This window comes from Micromys minutus, assembly GCF_963924665.1.
Source record: "Micromys minutus genome assembly, chromosome: 1".
In the NCBI taxonomy this organism is placed as follows: Eukaryota; Metazoa; Chordata; class Mammalia; order Rodentia; family Muridae; genus Micromys; species Micromys minutus.
In genome coordinates, this window is record NC_137969.1 from 126877081 (window position 1) to 126893963 (window position 16883).

At 33.5% G+C, this 16883-nt stretch overlaps 1 protein-coding gene across 1 annotated transcript in view; it reads right to left on the bottom strand.

The window, feature by feature from the left end:
* GABRG1 (gamma-aminobutyric acid type A receptor subunit gamma1) overlaps nt 1–16883 on the bottom strand; it is a gene marked incomplete at both ends in the record, with an annotated part of 84621 nt that overhangs the window by 46048 nt on the left and 21690 nt on the right. The window contains one exon of the mRNA XM_080941726.1: nt 8000–8148. Coding sequence (XP_080797852.1) covers nt 8000–8148 — 149 coding nt within the window. The remainder of the gene's footprint in view (nt 1–7999; nt 8149–16883) is intronic.

Consider the following 16883-nt stretch of genomic DNA (forward strand, 5'->3'; position numbering starts at 1 on the left):
GAAGTCTGAAAAAAATGGAAGAAGACCGTTGGGCAACGATTGCTAAAATTGATAGGAAAAGAAGACTAAAGGAAGCAGAAAAGTTATTTACTTAATTTTAGAAAATCAATGTTGGTTATAGAGACTAATAACTTTAAATAGTTTATTTTTTTCCCAGAAAGCCAAACTTTACCAAGGAATTCAGACTTTAAAATTAATTACATAAATAAGATTTGTTATTATATTTGTGACCTAAATATAAAATAACTATATTTTATCTGAATTTTTATTGTATTCAGTTACTTACATTTTGTTGCTGTTACTTGCAATACATGTTAAAGTTCAAAGTTTTTTTTTTAACTTGAACTTTTTGACCATTAGAAATGAATTATTGAAGTTTATGATTCTTTATTATTAAACTATTTTGAATGCAAATTAAAAAAATTCACCCACATTCATAAAAGAAACCCTACTAAACCTCAAAAAACACATTTCACCCCACACAATAATAGTGGGAGACTTTAATACCCTACTCTCAACAATAGACAGATCAGGGAAACAGAAACTGAACAAGGACACTCCAAAACTAGCAGAGACTTTGAACCAACTAGAATTAATAGATATATACAGAACATACTATCCCAAAGTAAAAGAATACACCTTCTTCTCACCACCCCATGGCACCTTCTCAAAAATTGACCACATAATTGGACACAGAACGAGCTTCCATCTGTATAAGAAGATTGAAATTCTCCCATGCATCCTCTCAGATCACCATGGTCTACGGCTGGTCTTTAACAACAACAAAGACAACAAAAAGCCCACATACACATGGAAACTAAACAACGCTCTGTTAAAGGATAGCAGGGTCAAAGAACAAATAAAGAAAGAAATTAAGGATTTTCTAGAATTCAACAAAAACGAAAACACAACATACCCAAACCTATGGGATGCAATGAAAGCAGTATTGAGAGGAAAACTCATAGCCCTAAGTGCTTCCAAAAAGAAAATGGAGAGAGCTTACATCAGCAACCTGACAGCACAGCTAAAAGCCCTAGAACAAAAGGAAGCAGATATACCCAAAAAGAGTAGACAGCAAGAAATAATCAAAATTAGGGCAGAAATAGACCAAATAGAAACAAAAAGAACCATTGAAAAAATCAACAAAACAAAGAGTTGGTTCTTTGAGAAAATCAACATGATTGATAAGCCCTTAGCCAGACTAGTTAGAGGTCAAAGAGAGAGTATCCAAAATAACAAAATCATAAAGGAAAGTGGCGACATAACAAATGAAACTGAGGAAATTCAAGAAATCATCAGATCCTACTACAAAAACTTATACTCCACAAAATTGGAAAATCTGGAGGAAATGGACGAATTCCTAGACAGATACAAGGTCCCAAAGTTAAACCAGGACCAAGTAAACCATCTAAATAACCCTATAAAACCTAAAGAAATAGAAGAAGTCATCAAAAGCCTCCAAACCAAAAAAAGCCCAGGTCCAGACGGGTTCAGTGCAGAATTTTATCAGACATTTATTGACAATATAACAACAATACTCTCCAAACTATTCCAAAAGATAGATTCAAATGGAATACTACCTAACTCATTTTTTGAGGCTACAATAACCCTTGTACCTAAACCACACAAAGAACCTACAAGGAAAGAGAACTTCAGACCAATCTCACTTATGAACATTGATGCAAAATTACTCAACAAAATCCTTGCAAACGGAATCCAAGAACACATCAAAATGATCATTCATCATGACCAAGTAGGCTTCATCCCTGGGATGCAGGGATGGTTTAACATAAGAAAATCCATCAATGTAATACACCATAAAAACAAACTCAAAGACCAAAATCACATGGTCATCTCACTAGACGCTGAGAAAGCATTCGACAAAATCCAACACCCCTTCATGTTAAAAGTCCTGGAAAGAAAAGGAATCCAAGGCCCATATTTTAACATAATAAAAGCAATATACAGCAAACCAACAGCCAACATCAAACTTAATGGCGAGAAACTTGAAGCAATCCCACTAAAATCAGGGACTTGACAAGGCTGCCCACTCTCCCCCTACCTATTCAACATAGTACTGGAAGTCCTGGCTGGAGCAATTAGACAGCAAAAAGAGATCAAGGGGATACAAATCGGAAAGGAAGAGATAAAAAACACACTCTTTGCCAATGACATGATAGTGTATTTGAGTGACCCCAAAAATTCCACCAGAGAAATCCTACAGCTGATAAACAAGTTCAGCAAAGTGGCTGGATACAAAATTAACTCAAACACATCAGTAGCCTTCCTATACTCAAAGGACAAACATGTGGAGAAAGAAATTAGGGAAAACGTACCCTTCACAATCGTCACAAAAACTATGAAATACATTGGTGTGACTCTAACTAAGCAAGTGAAGGACCTGTATGACAAGAACTTCATATCTCTAATGAAAGAAATTTGGAGGATCTCAGAAAATGGAAAGATCTCCCATGCTCATGGATTGGAAAAATCAACATCTTAAAAATGGCCATCCCACCAAAAGCAATGTAAAGATTCAGTGCAATCCTCATCAACATTCCAACCCAGTTCTTCATGGAATTGGAAAGATCAATGTGCAATTTCATATGGAATAACAAAAGACCTAGAATAGCGAAATCCATCCTCAACAACAAAAAAACATCTGCGGGAATCACTATCCCTGACCTCAAGCTATATTACAAGGCAATTGTGCTGAAAACGGCATGGTACAGGTACAGAAATAGGCGTGTGGATCTATGGAATAGAATAGAAGATCCAGAAATGAGCCCTCATCTATATGGTCACCTGATTTTTGACAAAGGAGCAGTAAACATTCAATGGAAAAAGGACAGCCTATTCAACAAATGGTGCTGGTCCAACTGGCACTCAGCATGCAAAAGAATGAAAATAGTCCCTTCCTTATCTCCTTGTACAAAGCTCAAGTGTAAGTGGATCAAAGATCTCCACTTTAAACCAGATAAACTGAAACTATTAGATGAGAAAGTAGGGAAAACCTTAGAACACATAGGTATAGGAGAAAATTTCCTGAACAAAACATCAATGGCTCAAGCTCTAAAGTCAAAGATTAACCAAAGGGACTTAATGAGATTGCAAAATTTCTGTAAGGCTAAGGACATCATCAAGAAAACAAAAAGGCAACCAACAGAATGGGAAAAGATCTTTACCAACACCACATCAGATAGAGTCCTAATATCCAAGGTATACAAGGAACTCAAAAAGCTAGACACCAGAGAATCAAATAACCCTATTAAAAAATGGGGTACAGAGCTAAACAAAACGTTTTCAGTTGAGGAACACCGAATGGCTGAGAAACATGTGAGGAAGTGCTTGACATCTTTAGCCATCAGGGAAATGCAAATCAAAACAACCCTGAGATTCCACCTCACACCAGTCAGATTGGCCAAGATCCAAAACTCAGATGACAGCAGATGCTGGCGAGGCTGCGGAGAAAGAGTAACACTTCTCCACTGTTGGTGGGGTTGCAAGCTAATACAACCACTCTGGAAATCTGTCTGGCGATACCTCAGAAAATTGGATATAGTACTACCTGAAGACCCAGCTATTCCACTTCTGGGCATATACCCCAGAGACACTTTAATACACAACAAAGATTTATGCACCACAATGTTTATAGCGGCTCTATTTATAATAGCCAGAATCTAGAAGGAACCCAGATGTCCTTCAGAAGATGAATGGATACAAAAATTGTGGTACACATATACAATGGAATACTACTCAGCCACCAGAAACAATGACTTAACCAAATTCTTAAGAAAATGGCTGCATCTAGAGAATATCATCCTGAGTGAGATAACCCAGTCACAAAAGAACAGACATAATATGCAGTCACTGATAGTGGTATGCTAACCCCAGAGGCTTGCACTCCCCCAGGAACAACTCACAGACTGTATGAAGTCTAAGAAATAAAGTAAACAAAACAAAACAAAAAATATTTACAAAACAAGAAAACTTTAACTATTTCCATGTTACATTTTGTTTTACATGTACTTTAGCTCATTGTAACTATTAAGTTTTCAAGGCATACCATCAAACCTTGAAAAAAATCAAGTACTTACTAAAAATATATTCATATAATTTTATATAAAAATTATGTTAAAATTTAAATAAAAGTACTGACAAAAAATGTATAATTTTAAGCAAATAATGTTTAAAATCTGTACATTTATCTTTGTTTTGTAAAATAAAGTTGTTTAAAAAAAAAAAAAAGAATGAATGCTGTGTTTGTATTTAGGCCAAAACTACAAAGCAAAACTGTGCCTCATCATACATGTATAAAAGAAATACTTATGAGTATTGATGCCTAAGTATGTACATAGAAAACATGTAATTTTCTACCATAGTCCACTGAGAGGATAAAGAATTAGGGATACCCAATAGTAATGAATACACCTAAGTCTTAGATCTTGAATTCTAAATGTCATTCTAAAACCAAATAAAAGTACAAGAGAACTTAATGCTTTTGGAGGATGAGTGAATTATTGTTCTAGGTCAAGATGAACTGGTATGTCTGATGGGATGCTAAGAAATCATAAGGTTATAAAACAATAGGTATACTCACACCAAGGGAACATATTATAAAAGGCTCCTGTGGCTGAACGTTTCACATTGTACAAGAAAATCAACAATGACAATGATGGATTATGAAGTACAAAGCAAAATAATTGCTCATGGTCTTTCTTGATGATAGTAATCACAGGTAAGCAATTGCAAGAGAAGGAGCCACTGTACCTTATAATAGAATTGCAGTCAATACACATAGAATAAACAATGTCAATATCGAGCCTTTTTGGAAGATAGGGTATTAACAAATGTCACAGGTATGACTCACTGATGATTCAAGAATAATGGACAAGACTCTACTGGAAAGTTTAGCAGAGTTTCACAGTGTTACTTTAAAATAAATTAATCAGTAAAGGGGAACATACACCTTTTAAGTAGAGACACATGGAAGGCTTGATAATTAAGTATATTAACAATGTTAATATCACAAGCAGAAGTTAGACTAGGATCATGCAGCACCACATCTTGCTGATGCAGTGCATTGAAAGAGATCAAGTCACTGTTGTGAGATTCTAGGCAAAAAGATTAACATGACTTTAACAAAACTATTAGGCAAATTCAGACCTATGGGCACTTAATTGGCCAGTGTTCTTTGTCTATTTAAATTCAAATATAATTACCTAACTTTCCACTCTCTTTCTTCCCTTGAATCCCTCCTGTGCACTCCACCTTGCTCCCAGTTGAAATTGTCAATGAGATGTTCCATAGTTCTAGGCTGTAGAGGCAGTGGTGAAGCCAGAGTGGATCACATATACCAAAGCACCAAGGCCTCTGAGACACAGCAGAATTGGTGCAAATATGAACTCAGAAGCAGATTTGGCAGCATGCACAAGGTCTGAGCTAATTGGGGTTCTAAAACTGAAGCCAAGGGGGTCCTAGACCTGTAACAAGAAGGGGACACAGGGCTTCATCCTAACTCACAAGCTAACTCTGTCTGATACCCAATGCAAAGAAACGAAGACATAAATAAATGTATGTTGTACTACATATATATGTATGTTGAGCTTCTTTTACTTTTAAGTTCTTTACAGGTCTTTGAATATATAGTTTGGTGTACAGTTTGAGACTTTCTTGAATTCCTGTGTGTGCAAATGTGTGTGTGAGTGAGTGTGTGTGTGTGTGTGTGTGTGTGTGTGTGTGTGTGTGTGTATACATTTCCTGTGCATTTTTTTGGCTTTTGTGTTTGGTTGGTTTGTCATATTCTGACTTACTCATTTTGATTTATTTTATTGCATTTTATTTTATCTTTATTCTTCAAATTCATGTTTTCTAACAAGAGATAGAAAGAATGTAAAACTACATTGAGGGTAGCAAGGAGGAAGTGATATAGATATGTATTTGTCTAATAATAAAAGTACATTCTGCTTAGAATGCTTAGTGTTTACTGTTAGCTTGTATATTCATACATATTTGATTACGTGTGTGTGTGTGTGTGTGTGTGTGTGTGTGTGTGTATCTGAGATTTTAGGGCTGACTGCTTTAATCTGATTAACCATAGAATACTTTTCTCTATTAATTAAGTAACTAATGTCATATAAACACAAACACTGCAGGAAGTTCTGATGTTTAAATAGTAGGCCTATGTCAATGTTCTTGTCCTAATTTCTCTTAAATTGTGTTTCTAATGTTAACATTGCAGATTATTGAGGTATACATACATATTTTGCTCTATTTTGATATATTATTTAAACAACCTAGGAAAAGAGACAAGGCATAAGTACTAATATAGCCTAAAGCAATAAATCCAATATTTTATAGCAGCAAAGAAGTTTTGCAATTATTCACCACAGAAAATTGGCAAAGAAATTACTAGACCTAAGATAAAAATAAATTTGAAATGTTATTCAATTTTTTAAATAAAGAGATTATTGAGTAACAAATAAAAAATAATAAGAACCAAAAAAATTAAAATATAAAAATCCATATAAAACAATTTAAGATCTGTAATTTTAAAATATAGCATATTTATTTCAGTGATTTCCATTAAAACTTGCACAGAAGTTTACACTTTGCATGTAATCTACTAAAACTTTTATATAATGCAGATACTTCCTTCAACTAAAATTCTATTCAAGCATATATTTCCTATGTTTTTTTTCAAATATTTAAGAAATATGTACATTCTGGTCAGACATCTTAAGGATAAAAGAGATGAATAATGTAGCTCACTAGTCTATGTCACTAAAAAAAAATTTAAATAGAGACTACAAGCATCCACAAGGCCAATCACTATCCTACACAGACACGGATATTATCTCATTAAATGAGGTATGAACTGCAAGTTAGTATGTGTGCTTTACACTAAGGTAAACATGCAAATCGATAAAAGAGTACTGAAGTACACCATATACATATATATAATTTAAAACTTCCCTAAAGATTTTAAATAATTAAACCTTGCTTATATAAAATACTGATAAAACACTCTATATCAGAAATTATCTCAAGTTTTAGGGGATAAAAACCCCTACAATACAAGAGGGGAATGTCATAAGCAGGGTCTCTTATCATTTTCTCATAGCTGTCATCATTTCTATAAACTACTGAACTGTGAATTGGGCCTCTGGGATCAGAAACAACCCAAAACTCCTGGACACAGCATTCAAGTTCTGCCATGAAATTTTGAAAGGCATCGAAGAAGTAAAATAGTCATCACTGAGAAGATGATTACATCTTTAAAACAAATGCAGAGCTATTGTACAATAAGTAATGGTTAATCACTTCTGAGTACATATACAAAATTCATTTTATTCATATAGACTGAATGTGTATTTTAGGAAAACAGAATTACTGTTCTTAAAATATTGTTTAAACATATCTATTACATTGAAGAATATTTCTTATAATAGTTTTAAAAAAATAATTCATACCATTAAGAATTATAGTCTCGGGAAATTTTTCTACTTGTTTGGATTTTGTTGTTAACCATAATTTTAGGACAATTTTAATTAAAGTATTTGGAGGCTTTTGTTTATTTGGTTTTGCTTTGAAATTAATGTGAGAACCTTCTGATAAATGCAGACCTACTCATGAGGACCTTGGAGATGAAATGTTGAACAGAGTTGATTCCTTCAGTAACTATGCCATCACTTCTTACAGCCCTTGTGTTCCTTTGCCAGGGTTTAGAACCCTCAATTATTTTTAATACCATCACTTTTATGATTCTCCTTAGTCTTCCAAAACATTTAATCAAAACTCCAGGCTAACGCCTCTCTCTTATGATACCAGTTGACACACAACCACATTAAATGTGTTTGTTTTTTTGTTTCCTCTCAGACCATGAGCTCCTCAAAGACTCTGGCCACAGCGACTAACAATGCTCAACTATAACAATCAGAAACATTTATTGGATGTGAGTTAATGACTAAAAGATCTAAGAATAATACCTCACACTTACCGCCTATATCTGGACGAAGTTTGTTATCATAACCTTGAAGTAAAGAGTTGAGAATTTGTGTGATATCTCCTTCATGAATTTTAGGTGCCAAGACCCATGTTTTGTTCATAGTTAAATCTTCATCATCTTCATCATCTGCTTTATCAACACTAAATGATTCAAAGAGAATGTTGTGGAAAAAAAGTTTTATTAAATATATATTTATAAATATGTAAGTCACTTCAAAATTGTAATTTACATGATAGTATGAAAACAGGGTGAGCATATATAACACTTTTAATTGTAATAATTTACAAGGTAATACTAAAATAAGAAACACATTAAAATTATGCACATTAAGGATGCAACAGCAAATATGGAATATGTCTTTAAACTGCTCATAACATAAACAGATTATTCAGTAAAAATAAGAATTTGCTCCCTAGACTTATTCAGCATGTAATACCAAATCTGTATGTGGTTACATGGTAATGCCTACAGTAAATGATAAAAACTAACAGTGAATAATCATAAGGAAATTTATAATAATTTAGCAAAATATATAAAACATGAGTATATTATAAGAATCAAGAACACATATGAAGAAACATTTTACCAAACAAGGAGTAAGAATTTTTATGTCTAATCCTTTCCTTCAATACCTCCAGACTAAAAAAATTCATGACAGAATTGGAACTAGAAAAAAAATTAGCTTTATATTCTTTATCCTGACTCACATCCATTATCTACATCCTGTCCTTACTCATCTTCATACTCTTAACTGTTCCTCTTTTCTTTTCTGTAGGGTACATACTCTTGTCCTACACTCTTATGTGCATTTGGTTCCATTTATACATATAAACATACATACATCTATGATAAGCATAAGAATTCAGTAATAGATTTCTTTATTATACAAAGCTTAACCACCCCATTCTAGTTAAAAGAAAATCATTTGGAACTAGGCAGCAAACTCTATTTTATTACCCTTTAGTTATTCAGTGAAAGAGGCTCAACAACTAAACCTAACATTGAAAAACTCAAGGAAATATGCTGCTCTAAATAATATACATTGGTTTTATCGTAGTGTATTTATGTCATTATGCACTATTACTACATAGCTATTGCTGTGAACATAAATTGTTGCTAAATACACACTCTTTTTTTGTAAATTTAAATATGTGTGTACTCATAGGTTATATGTTAAGTGTGTTCTGATGACCCATGGGTAAAACTTTGATCTCTAGCCTGTGGGACTTTAAAGGATCTTCGAAGACAGATTCTAATGGTATAGCTACATAATTGGGGTTTATTTTTGAAAGGTATAGTGGAACATCAATCTCCTTGTCTTCATATCACCTTGCTTCCAGATTTCCAAGAGGTTAGCAAGCTGGCCACTGTTGCTTTTATCTCTCATTTGTGTGGCTTTACTAACCCAACATAGTGGAATCAACAATTACTTTTTTGAAACCTACAAAATCCTGGAACAAAAGGAGCCTGTTATCTTTATGCACTGATTTTATCTGTTGTTCTTTACAGTATAAAATGTTGAGCAATGCTACATTAAATATAACAATAAAGGGTGTGTTTGAAGTCTATATGCAGGTGAGTCCAGGTACAAGATAAGGCAAGTCTGTGATTAGGCAGTGAAAAAGATGTCATGGGACCAATCACTGGGCAAGGAGTAGACAGGACTTCTGAAGGCAGCAAAAAGAGGCCTTCCTTTTGGATGGGAAGTAAGATGGAAACAACATGTATGTAAGGGAAGCAGCCAGTGGAGGCATCACAGCAGGCAGTTGGTGAATCCTTTGGGTTTTGCTAGTGAAAGATTATTATAGGACAATTTATCTTACCTAGGTGTGCAGTTTATATTCTTATCTCTGATATTTTTATTGTGTGGATGTTTTGTGGAGTAAGAATTTACTGATATAAAGCTTATTGATAAATTACAAACAACAGGAATTTTGATTTTTCCAGGTTACTGGGGATTGTCATTATAACCACAGGGGGCAGACACTGGGAATGTGACCAGGGTCCACAGTAGAAAATTCACCAGGGGCAAAGATTAGCCAAGAGAGCTGCCCCTACCAGGGACAGAAAGTAGCTGGAGTGCCATGGTATGGAGCTTGGAACTTTTAGCCGATTTCTACACTGCAAAAGGGAAGCTTAATTTTAAAGAACTTGGTTTCCTAATCATTTCTGCAGTTTCTGATGTTTTGAGCTAATAGTTGTGTTTAGTTTCTTTTCGTTGTGTTTGTTCTCTATCAAGACATACTTCTCAGCTGAATAGCTTCAGACTTGGTCAGTTCTTCCTGAAAGAGTTATACAAACCTTGGTCTCATGAACTAATATCTGACTCTTTAAATGATTTAAAAAGTAAATTATTAATCATAACCAAGCAGAAAGTCTAATGTCATATAAATTTACCATGGCATATAACTAGTTCTATAAAAGGGCACTTCGTCTCTTCAGTCCAAGAATGAAGACAGCAAGGAGAAGCTATAAAAGAATTACAGTGGTTTGTAAGTCGCATGCTTTTCAGATCAGTTTGCAACCAACATAGTTTTACCTGGTATTTTCCTGCTTATAGAGCCAATGTGGTCATTTATGGTCTTTATTTCCTATCGTAGGAAACAAGTAGACATATCCTTGTGACTCTTGCCTCTGATTGTTTTCTCCAAACTTTCATCAGTTTCTCTCACCAAGGGCACATCCTGTACACGGGAAGGCTTAGTCTGATCTTTGCTCTTTCATTTTATCCCACTTAAATGATGAAACAAACTATATCAGAATGTATTTTTTACCACCTTGAGCAATCTCCTTTGTAGAGTTACAAGGTGATAGACAGCTCGATGCTTCTGCCATATTATTGGCATTCTAGTACATTATCTATGGGGGAACAGCACCTGAGGGATTAGTTGATTTGACTCTGATTTGTTGGTGGATCTGAGATTCATACAGTTGCACTGCTCAGCAAAGATAAAGAAATGCTGCTTTCACAGTTGGAACATTTATAAATTAAAATGAAGGCTTTCTCTTATACTTCAAATAAAGCAATAGCTTTTACAAATAATAAAAGGTAAACTTCCATGAATATTTAGTTATTAAAATTTTATATAAGTGTTTTATTGCTTCAGTTGACTTCTATGTATTTTGCAAAGTATTCTTATATAACATTATAAAATTTCCTTAAATATATCTCATTTATTTCTCTTAAAATAAATAAGTATACACCTAGGCAAACTAAGACATCGAAAACACTGAAATCCCTAGAATTCATTCTGGTGTGACAACTTTGAATGTTATTGTTATAAGTTGGTAAACTTATAGTGGTTGAGACATTGTTAATAAGCTATGTATAAACTCCCTTTTATCTCTCAACCCATGTTGTAGAGAATTACATGTTTGGTAGTTATAGAAGAGACACAGAATATATAAGTATATAACCTTCTCTTGAAACCTAGTTGTAGTCAAATCTCTCAATAAATTAAATTTTTTCACCCTGGTTTAGATGGAAAGCTTTGATAAACAAAAACAGACATTTATAGTGAGTTATATTATTCCTTCAATATGCAGCACAGAAAATTTTTCTTGTTAATATTATAGAGTTATTTTTCTCATTTTATCTCATTATATAAAATAAATTTAATTAATTCTAATTTCACTACACTTTGCTTGAAGCTATCCAAAACAGTTTAAAGATATTTGTTAAGTATTTTAATATCATGTTGGCCTTACTTGGATAGTTAAAATTTTCATTTTACATGTACTTTATACTCATTGTAACTAGTAAGATTTTAATGGACACTATCAAACCTTTAAATTAATCAAGTACTGACAAAAATGTATTTGTATACTTTTTTTGCAAAAAATGCTTAAAATCTGTACATTTCTCTTTGGTTTTAAAAATAAAGTTGTTTAACTTTAAAAAAAATTTTATTTTTGAAATGTAATTATTATGCTCAACTGGTTATGTAGATCTTGTAAACAGTTGGGAGATTACTCTAAAATCGACATATTTTGGGCAACAATAGGAAGTAAATATTCATTTACTTTTATTTACTTTACTTTAATTTTCTTTACTAACATTAGAAGTTTTCTAGATTCATTCTTAAAGAAGTCTATAAGCAATTCAAATTCATGTAAATGTAACCTCAATGAGTCTTTGAGTCTTGATTATGGAATGTTCCTAATTGTCTATTATGATAATTAATGTTTTCAATGTTATTATCAGCAACTGTGCCTACTAAATACCAATGGTTTTTTTAAACTTTGCCTAACCTTCCCCTGTGTTGATTTCTTTGACTTGTTATATCATCTAATATGCATTAATTCTGGAGAAACATAAACATCCCTTATCATCGATAAGAAAGAGCTTGATTTATAGGATGCATTATGGATTAAATAATACAAAAATTTATTTTTTGTGTCTAAAAATTTATATAAGCTAAAAACCATTTCTTCTGAACTTTCCCTGAATCACCCAATTAATATTCACTAAAGATGATGGGATGTGGATTTGTTACTTTGGAGTATCAGACAGTATAAGGTGTGTATGAAGCTTATAGAAAAATGTAAGTCTAGAATGGTTCTTCGCCTCTCCTTTGCCTTCAAGGACGTAAAATAATAACCTCAAGGGATAACACTTCTGATAGTGTGAATATTAAGGAATCACACATTCTCTGTGAAAAAGGCTTTCTAAGGAGATTGGTCTTTAACTTACAATTTTCATTCATTTACGGAGAAATTACCATGTATTTAAAATGTGTGAAATTCTGGAAATGCAAAGACAAATAACTTGGCATTCCTGAGTTAGTCAAGATTCCCTAAAGCAGAGCAGATGTAGTCAAACAAATAATACTGAGAAACTTCACACACAACAGAGTTTATTGAGTTAATAAACTGCAGACATTTAATAATATGAGTATGTTTTATTAAATAAGTAAATATTCACATAATGAATCATTCATGTGTAATAAATTAATGATTAAAAATAATCTAAAAAAATGGGCTAGAAACACTGCCAAGCAGTTGAGAACTCACTTGCCTCGCATGCTTGAAGTCTTTAATTTAATCTCTACACTTACTTACGAAATCTTTGAAAATATGGCATTATGATTATAAGACATATGAATATAACATTAATCAATTTGTTTATCACTTATGTATAAAGTGATTCTAAGTATTGTACAAGAAAATAGGTAGCATATTTATTCAAAATTTTATAGAAGTGAAACCACAGATGTTATTCTTTATTTACTAGTATTATACAATTTTAATATATATTTTATAATATTAATGAACAGAGAGAAATTAATACAGGAGAGATCACATCCTAAGAAGGAACTTCTGCTTAGACTATACAAAGAAAAGCATTCTGAAATTATATTCTAATCATAAAAACTGAATAATTAAATGGAGCTTTTTCTGGGGAGACACAGAACATCAGTCTGTCGACATAATTATCATGATAGCCCTGAAATTTGATGATAGATTCCATGGCCTGGGAACATTGCTCTCCAACCTGCAGCTGCAGGTAGCAATCCAGCCTCAGGTATCTGCAAACAGCCCTGAGACTTTACAGGCCTTAGCTACCAGTAGCTACTCTAGGAAATAATAGAACAAGCAGAGCAGTACTACACCTATTCTTGTGTGATGCTTCCCTTTCTTTCTTTACTTTTTATTGGATAGCTTAGGTATCTACATTTCAAATATTATCCCCTATTCTGATTCGCACTTCTGCCATTCTTCCTCCCCCTGCTTCTATAAGGATGGTCCCACTCCTACCCACCAACTCCAATACCCTGGCATACCCCTTCACTGGGGCACCAAGCCTTCACAGAAACAATGGTTTCTCCTTTTGATGCCACACATGCCATCCTCTGCTACATATGCAGATGGAGGCATGGGTCCTCCCATGTGTATTCTTGGTTGGTGGTTTAGTCTCTGAGAGCTCTGGGGGTTCTGGTTGATTGATATTGTTCTTCCAATGGGGTTGGAAACCCCTCCAGCTCCTTTAGTCATTTCTCTAACTCCTTCATTTGGGGTCACTGTACACAGTCTGATGGCTAACTACGAACATCATCATCTGTATCAGCAAGGCTCTGACAGAGCCTCCCATATCTTCCTAAACTCTAGAGGTAGTATATTACATGAAGTTCTCTGAAGACAAATTATTGCATATGGAAAGTGCTTTGCTGGCTACGAAACTTAATTGTTTTTCATGTAGAAAGACTTTTTACCTAATATTAAGGAGATAAGAGCAGAAAGAGACAAGTGGGACTCTGTCATATGATCAAAAGATGAGCTATGTTTAACACAATGAGAGCGTACATGTGCCTAAAGCAAGTCAATCAAGTACCATAAATCAATTTTCATTCATAAGATGCAAATTCCTTAACTTTTCTCAGGACAAGTCTATTTCAAACCTGTAGTCCTGGAATTATTTTTAAATACCTCTCTCTCACTTACAAAATGACCTACTTAGCATGATGAATTATAGAGTAACCCTATAGATAGTTCACACAAAAAGAACAGTGTGTTCTGTTTCTGACACACAACAGAGCCTCTCCCATTAATCTAAGAAAAAACACTGTGTAATGCAGACCATCTTAATGAATTTCCTAAGGAATTTCTCTAAACTCTAAAAACAGAGTATTATCTGCCTGTTGTTCATGGTTTGAAAAAGAAAGGTTAAAATATCAAGAGATGTTTACTGACAGGGTCATAAATTTTGCCTTGGTATTCCCTATATGCTACCGGGACAAGGACAGGAATTCAGTACAATATTGCGTATGGTACTGAGAATATATGGAGAAAAATCTCTGGAAAATAAATATAATCCATATTTTTGGTACATTGTTCACACTTCAAAAATTTTGGACCAACAATTTGATCACTACATCATCACAAACAAAATTCCTATGAAAGCTACTACTGCTGCTGCGGTTGGGACTACTACTACCACCTTTATTAAAACCAAAAAATTTGGCAAATTACATTATCATTACATTATTTTGGGGGAGTATAATAACTCTGCTTTTGAGAAATAAGAATGAGCAATGGACATTAAATGCAACAGGATAAGCGTACTTGGTCAAGGAACCCGAATTAGCACCATTTAACAACTTCAATATTGTGACTACAAGTTTTCATCTTATTTTCACTTCAATCTGTTAAGGAAATTAGCCTAACTTTTACATATCACCATGTTAATGTTAGCAAATAAAATTTGCTAAATATTTGGTATAGTAATTGGTGTTGGTTTACTGAGCTATAGAAAGGTATAGTGATTAAATACCCTATCAAGGGCAAGTGGCTATAAAATATATATTTTACTATATTAATACAACTTTCAGCAAATAAATCCTGGTAAAGAGCTCTTAATTTAGTGAGAATAATATAATTTAATTTTAAATATAAATAACTTGAATATGAGAGACAAATGATTTCTCCAAAGGTTCTGAATGTACACAGAGTCAGCATGATTCAGTGGGTAAAATTTTAGTTATATAAGTGTGCGGGTCTCTATTCAAATAAGAGATTCAGAGCTGTATCATACTATAAACCTAGCAAACATGATGAGCTAAAAGGATGAGATTGTGTGAGAAAGAAATCTGTTAGGAATGACGGAATTATAATAGTAATACAGTTATCAATTGTGTGTGAATTGAACAAGCATTTAAGGTGTAAAATAGTCTATTTTATTTTCTAATTGATGCCAGAATATTATAAAACTTAAAAATGTTATAGCTATTTTATTTTAATCTATACAAATTTATCACTAAATGACACATGTATATCATATATTAATAGACTTAATCACATAATTCATTTTGTGAATATGTGTATGAAACACTATGTAATCCCTGTGAATGCTAAGAAAATAAGTTACTGCTAATGACACATCAGTAAAATAGAAAAATTACGAACATATAGCACCTATTAATTTGGAAAAAATGATTAGACACCTGAACTTCAATTTTAATGCTACTTTTATAAATGATGGTATATTTTATAGTCCTTAGTAATATTTATTTGATATTCTATTTACATTTCTACTCTTATCCCCTTTCCCAGTTTCTCTTTCTATCCCATCACCCAACCTCCTGCCTCTATGAGGGTGCTCCCCCTCTCAGATAGCCACTCCCACCTCACTGCCTTGGCATTCCTGTACAATAGAGCATCAAACTTTAACAGGACCAAGGGCCTCTTCTCCCACTGATGCCCAACAAGGCCATCCTCTACTACCTATGTATCCAGAGCCATGGATCTCTTCAAATGTGCTCTTTGGTTGGTGGTTTAGTCACTGGGAGCTCTGGGGTGGAGAGTCTGGTTGGTTGATATTGTTGTTCTTCCTATGGCTTTGAAAATTCCTTTCGCTCCTTCAGTATCTTTCTGACTCTTTCATTGGAGACCCTGTGCGCACAGTGTTGGCTCTGAATATCTGCAAAATGATGATCTCTTATTTACAATAACTATCGAGTGATTACTGTGGGTTTGGCATCTTTCTGGCTGATGAGCATAGAAGGGTAAATACAATATCCCCAGAGTAAAACTCATTGAATGTATAAGGTCTAATATATGTTAATGAAACTGTAGAAATTAAAGAAGTCATTAAAAGTATTTTTTATCCAGATTGTTCTTATACTTTACAGTTTATATTTGCAAATCTTTAAAATCTAGACAAATAATGCATTTTGGAATGGCACATTGGTATGGTATTCTGTGTTTCTCAGACACCAATAAGAAGTAGCAAAATGGAAGATGATTTCCCAAGCATCACCACTAATGAGTAAAGAAACATATCAAACATAGACTACACAGTAAGTAGAGGGATATACACATCGGCGGGTCTAGAAAAAAATGCTCCATTCTATAGGTAGGGGCAAATTCTTCATGAAGA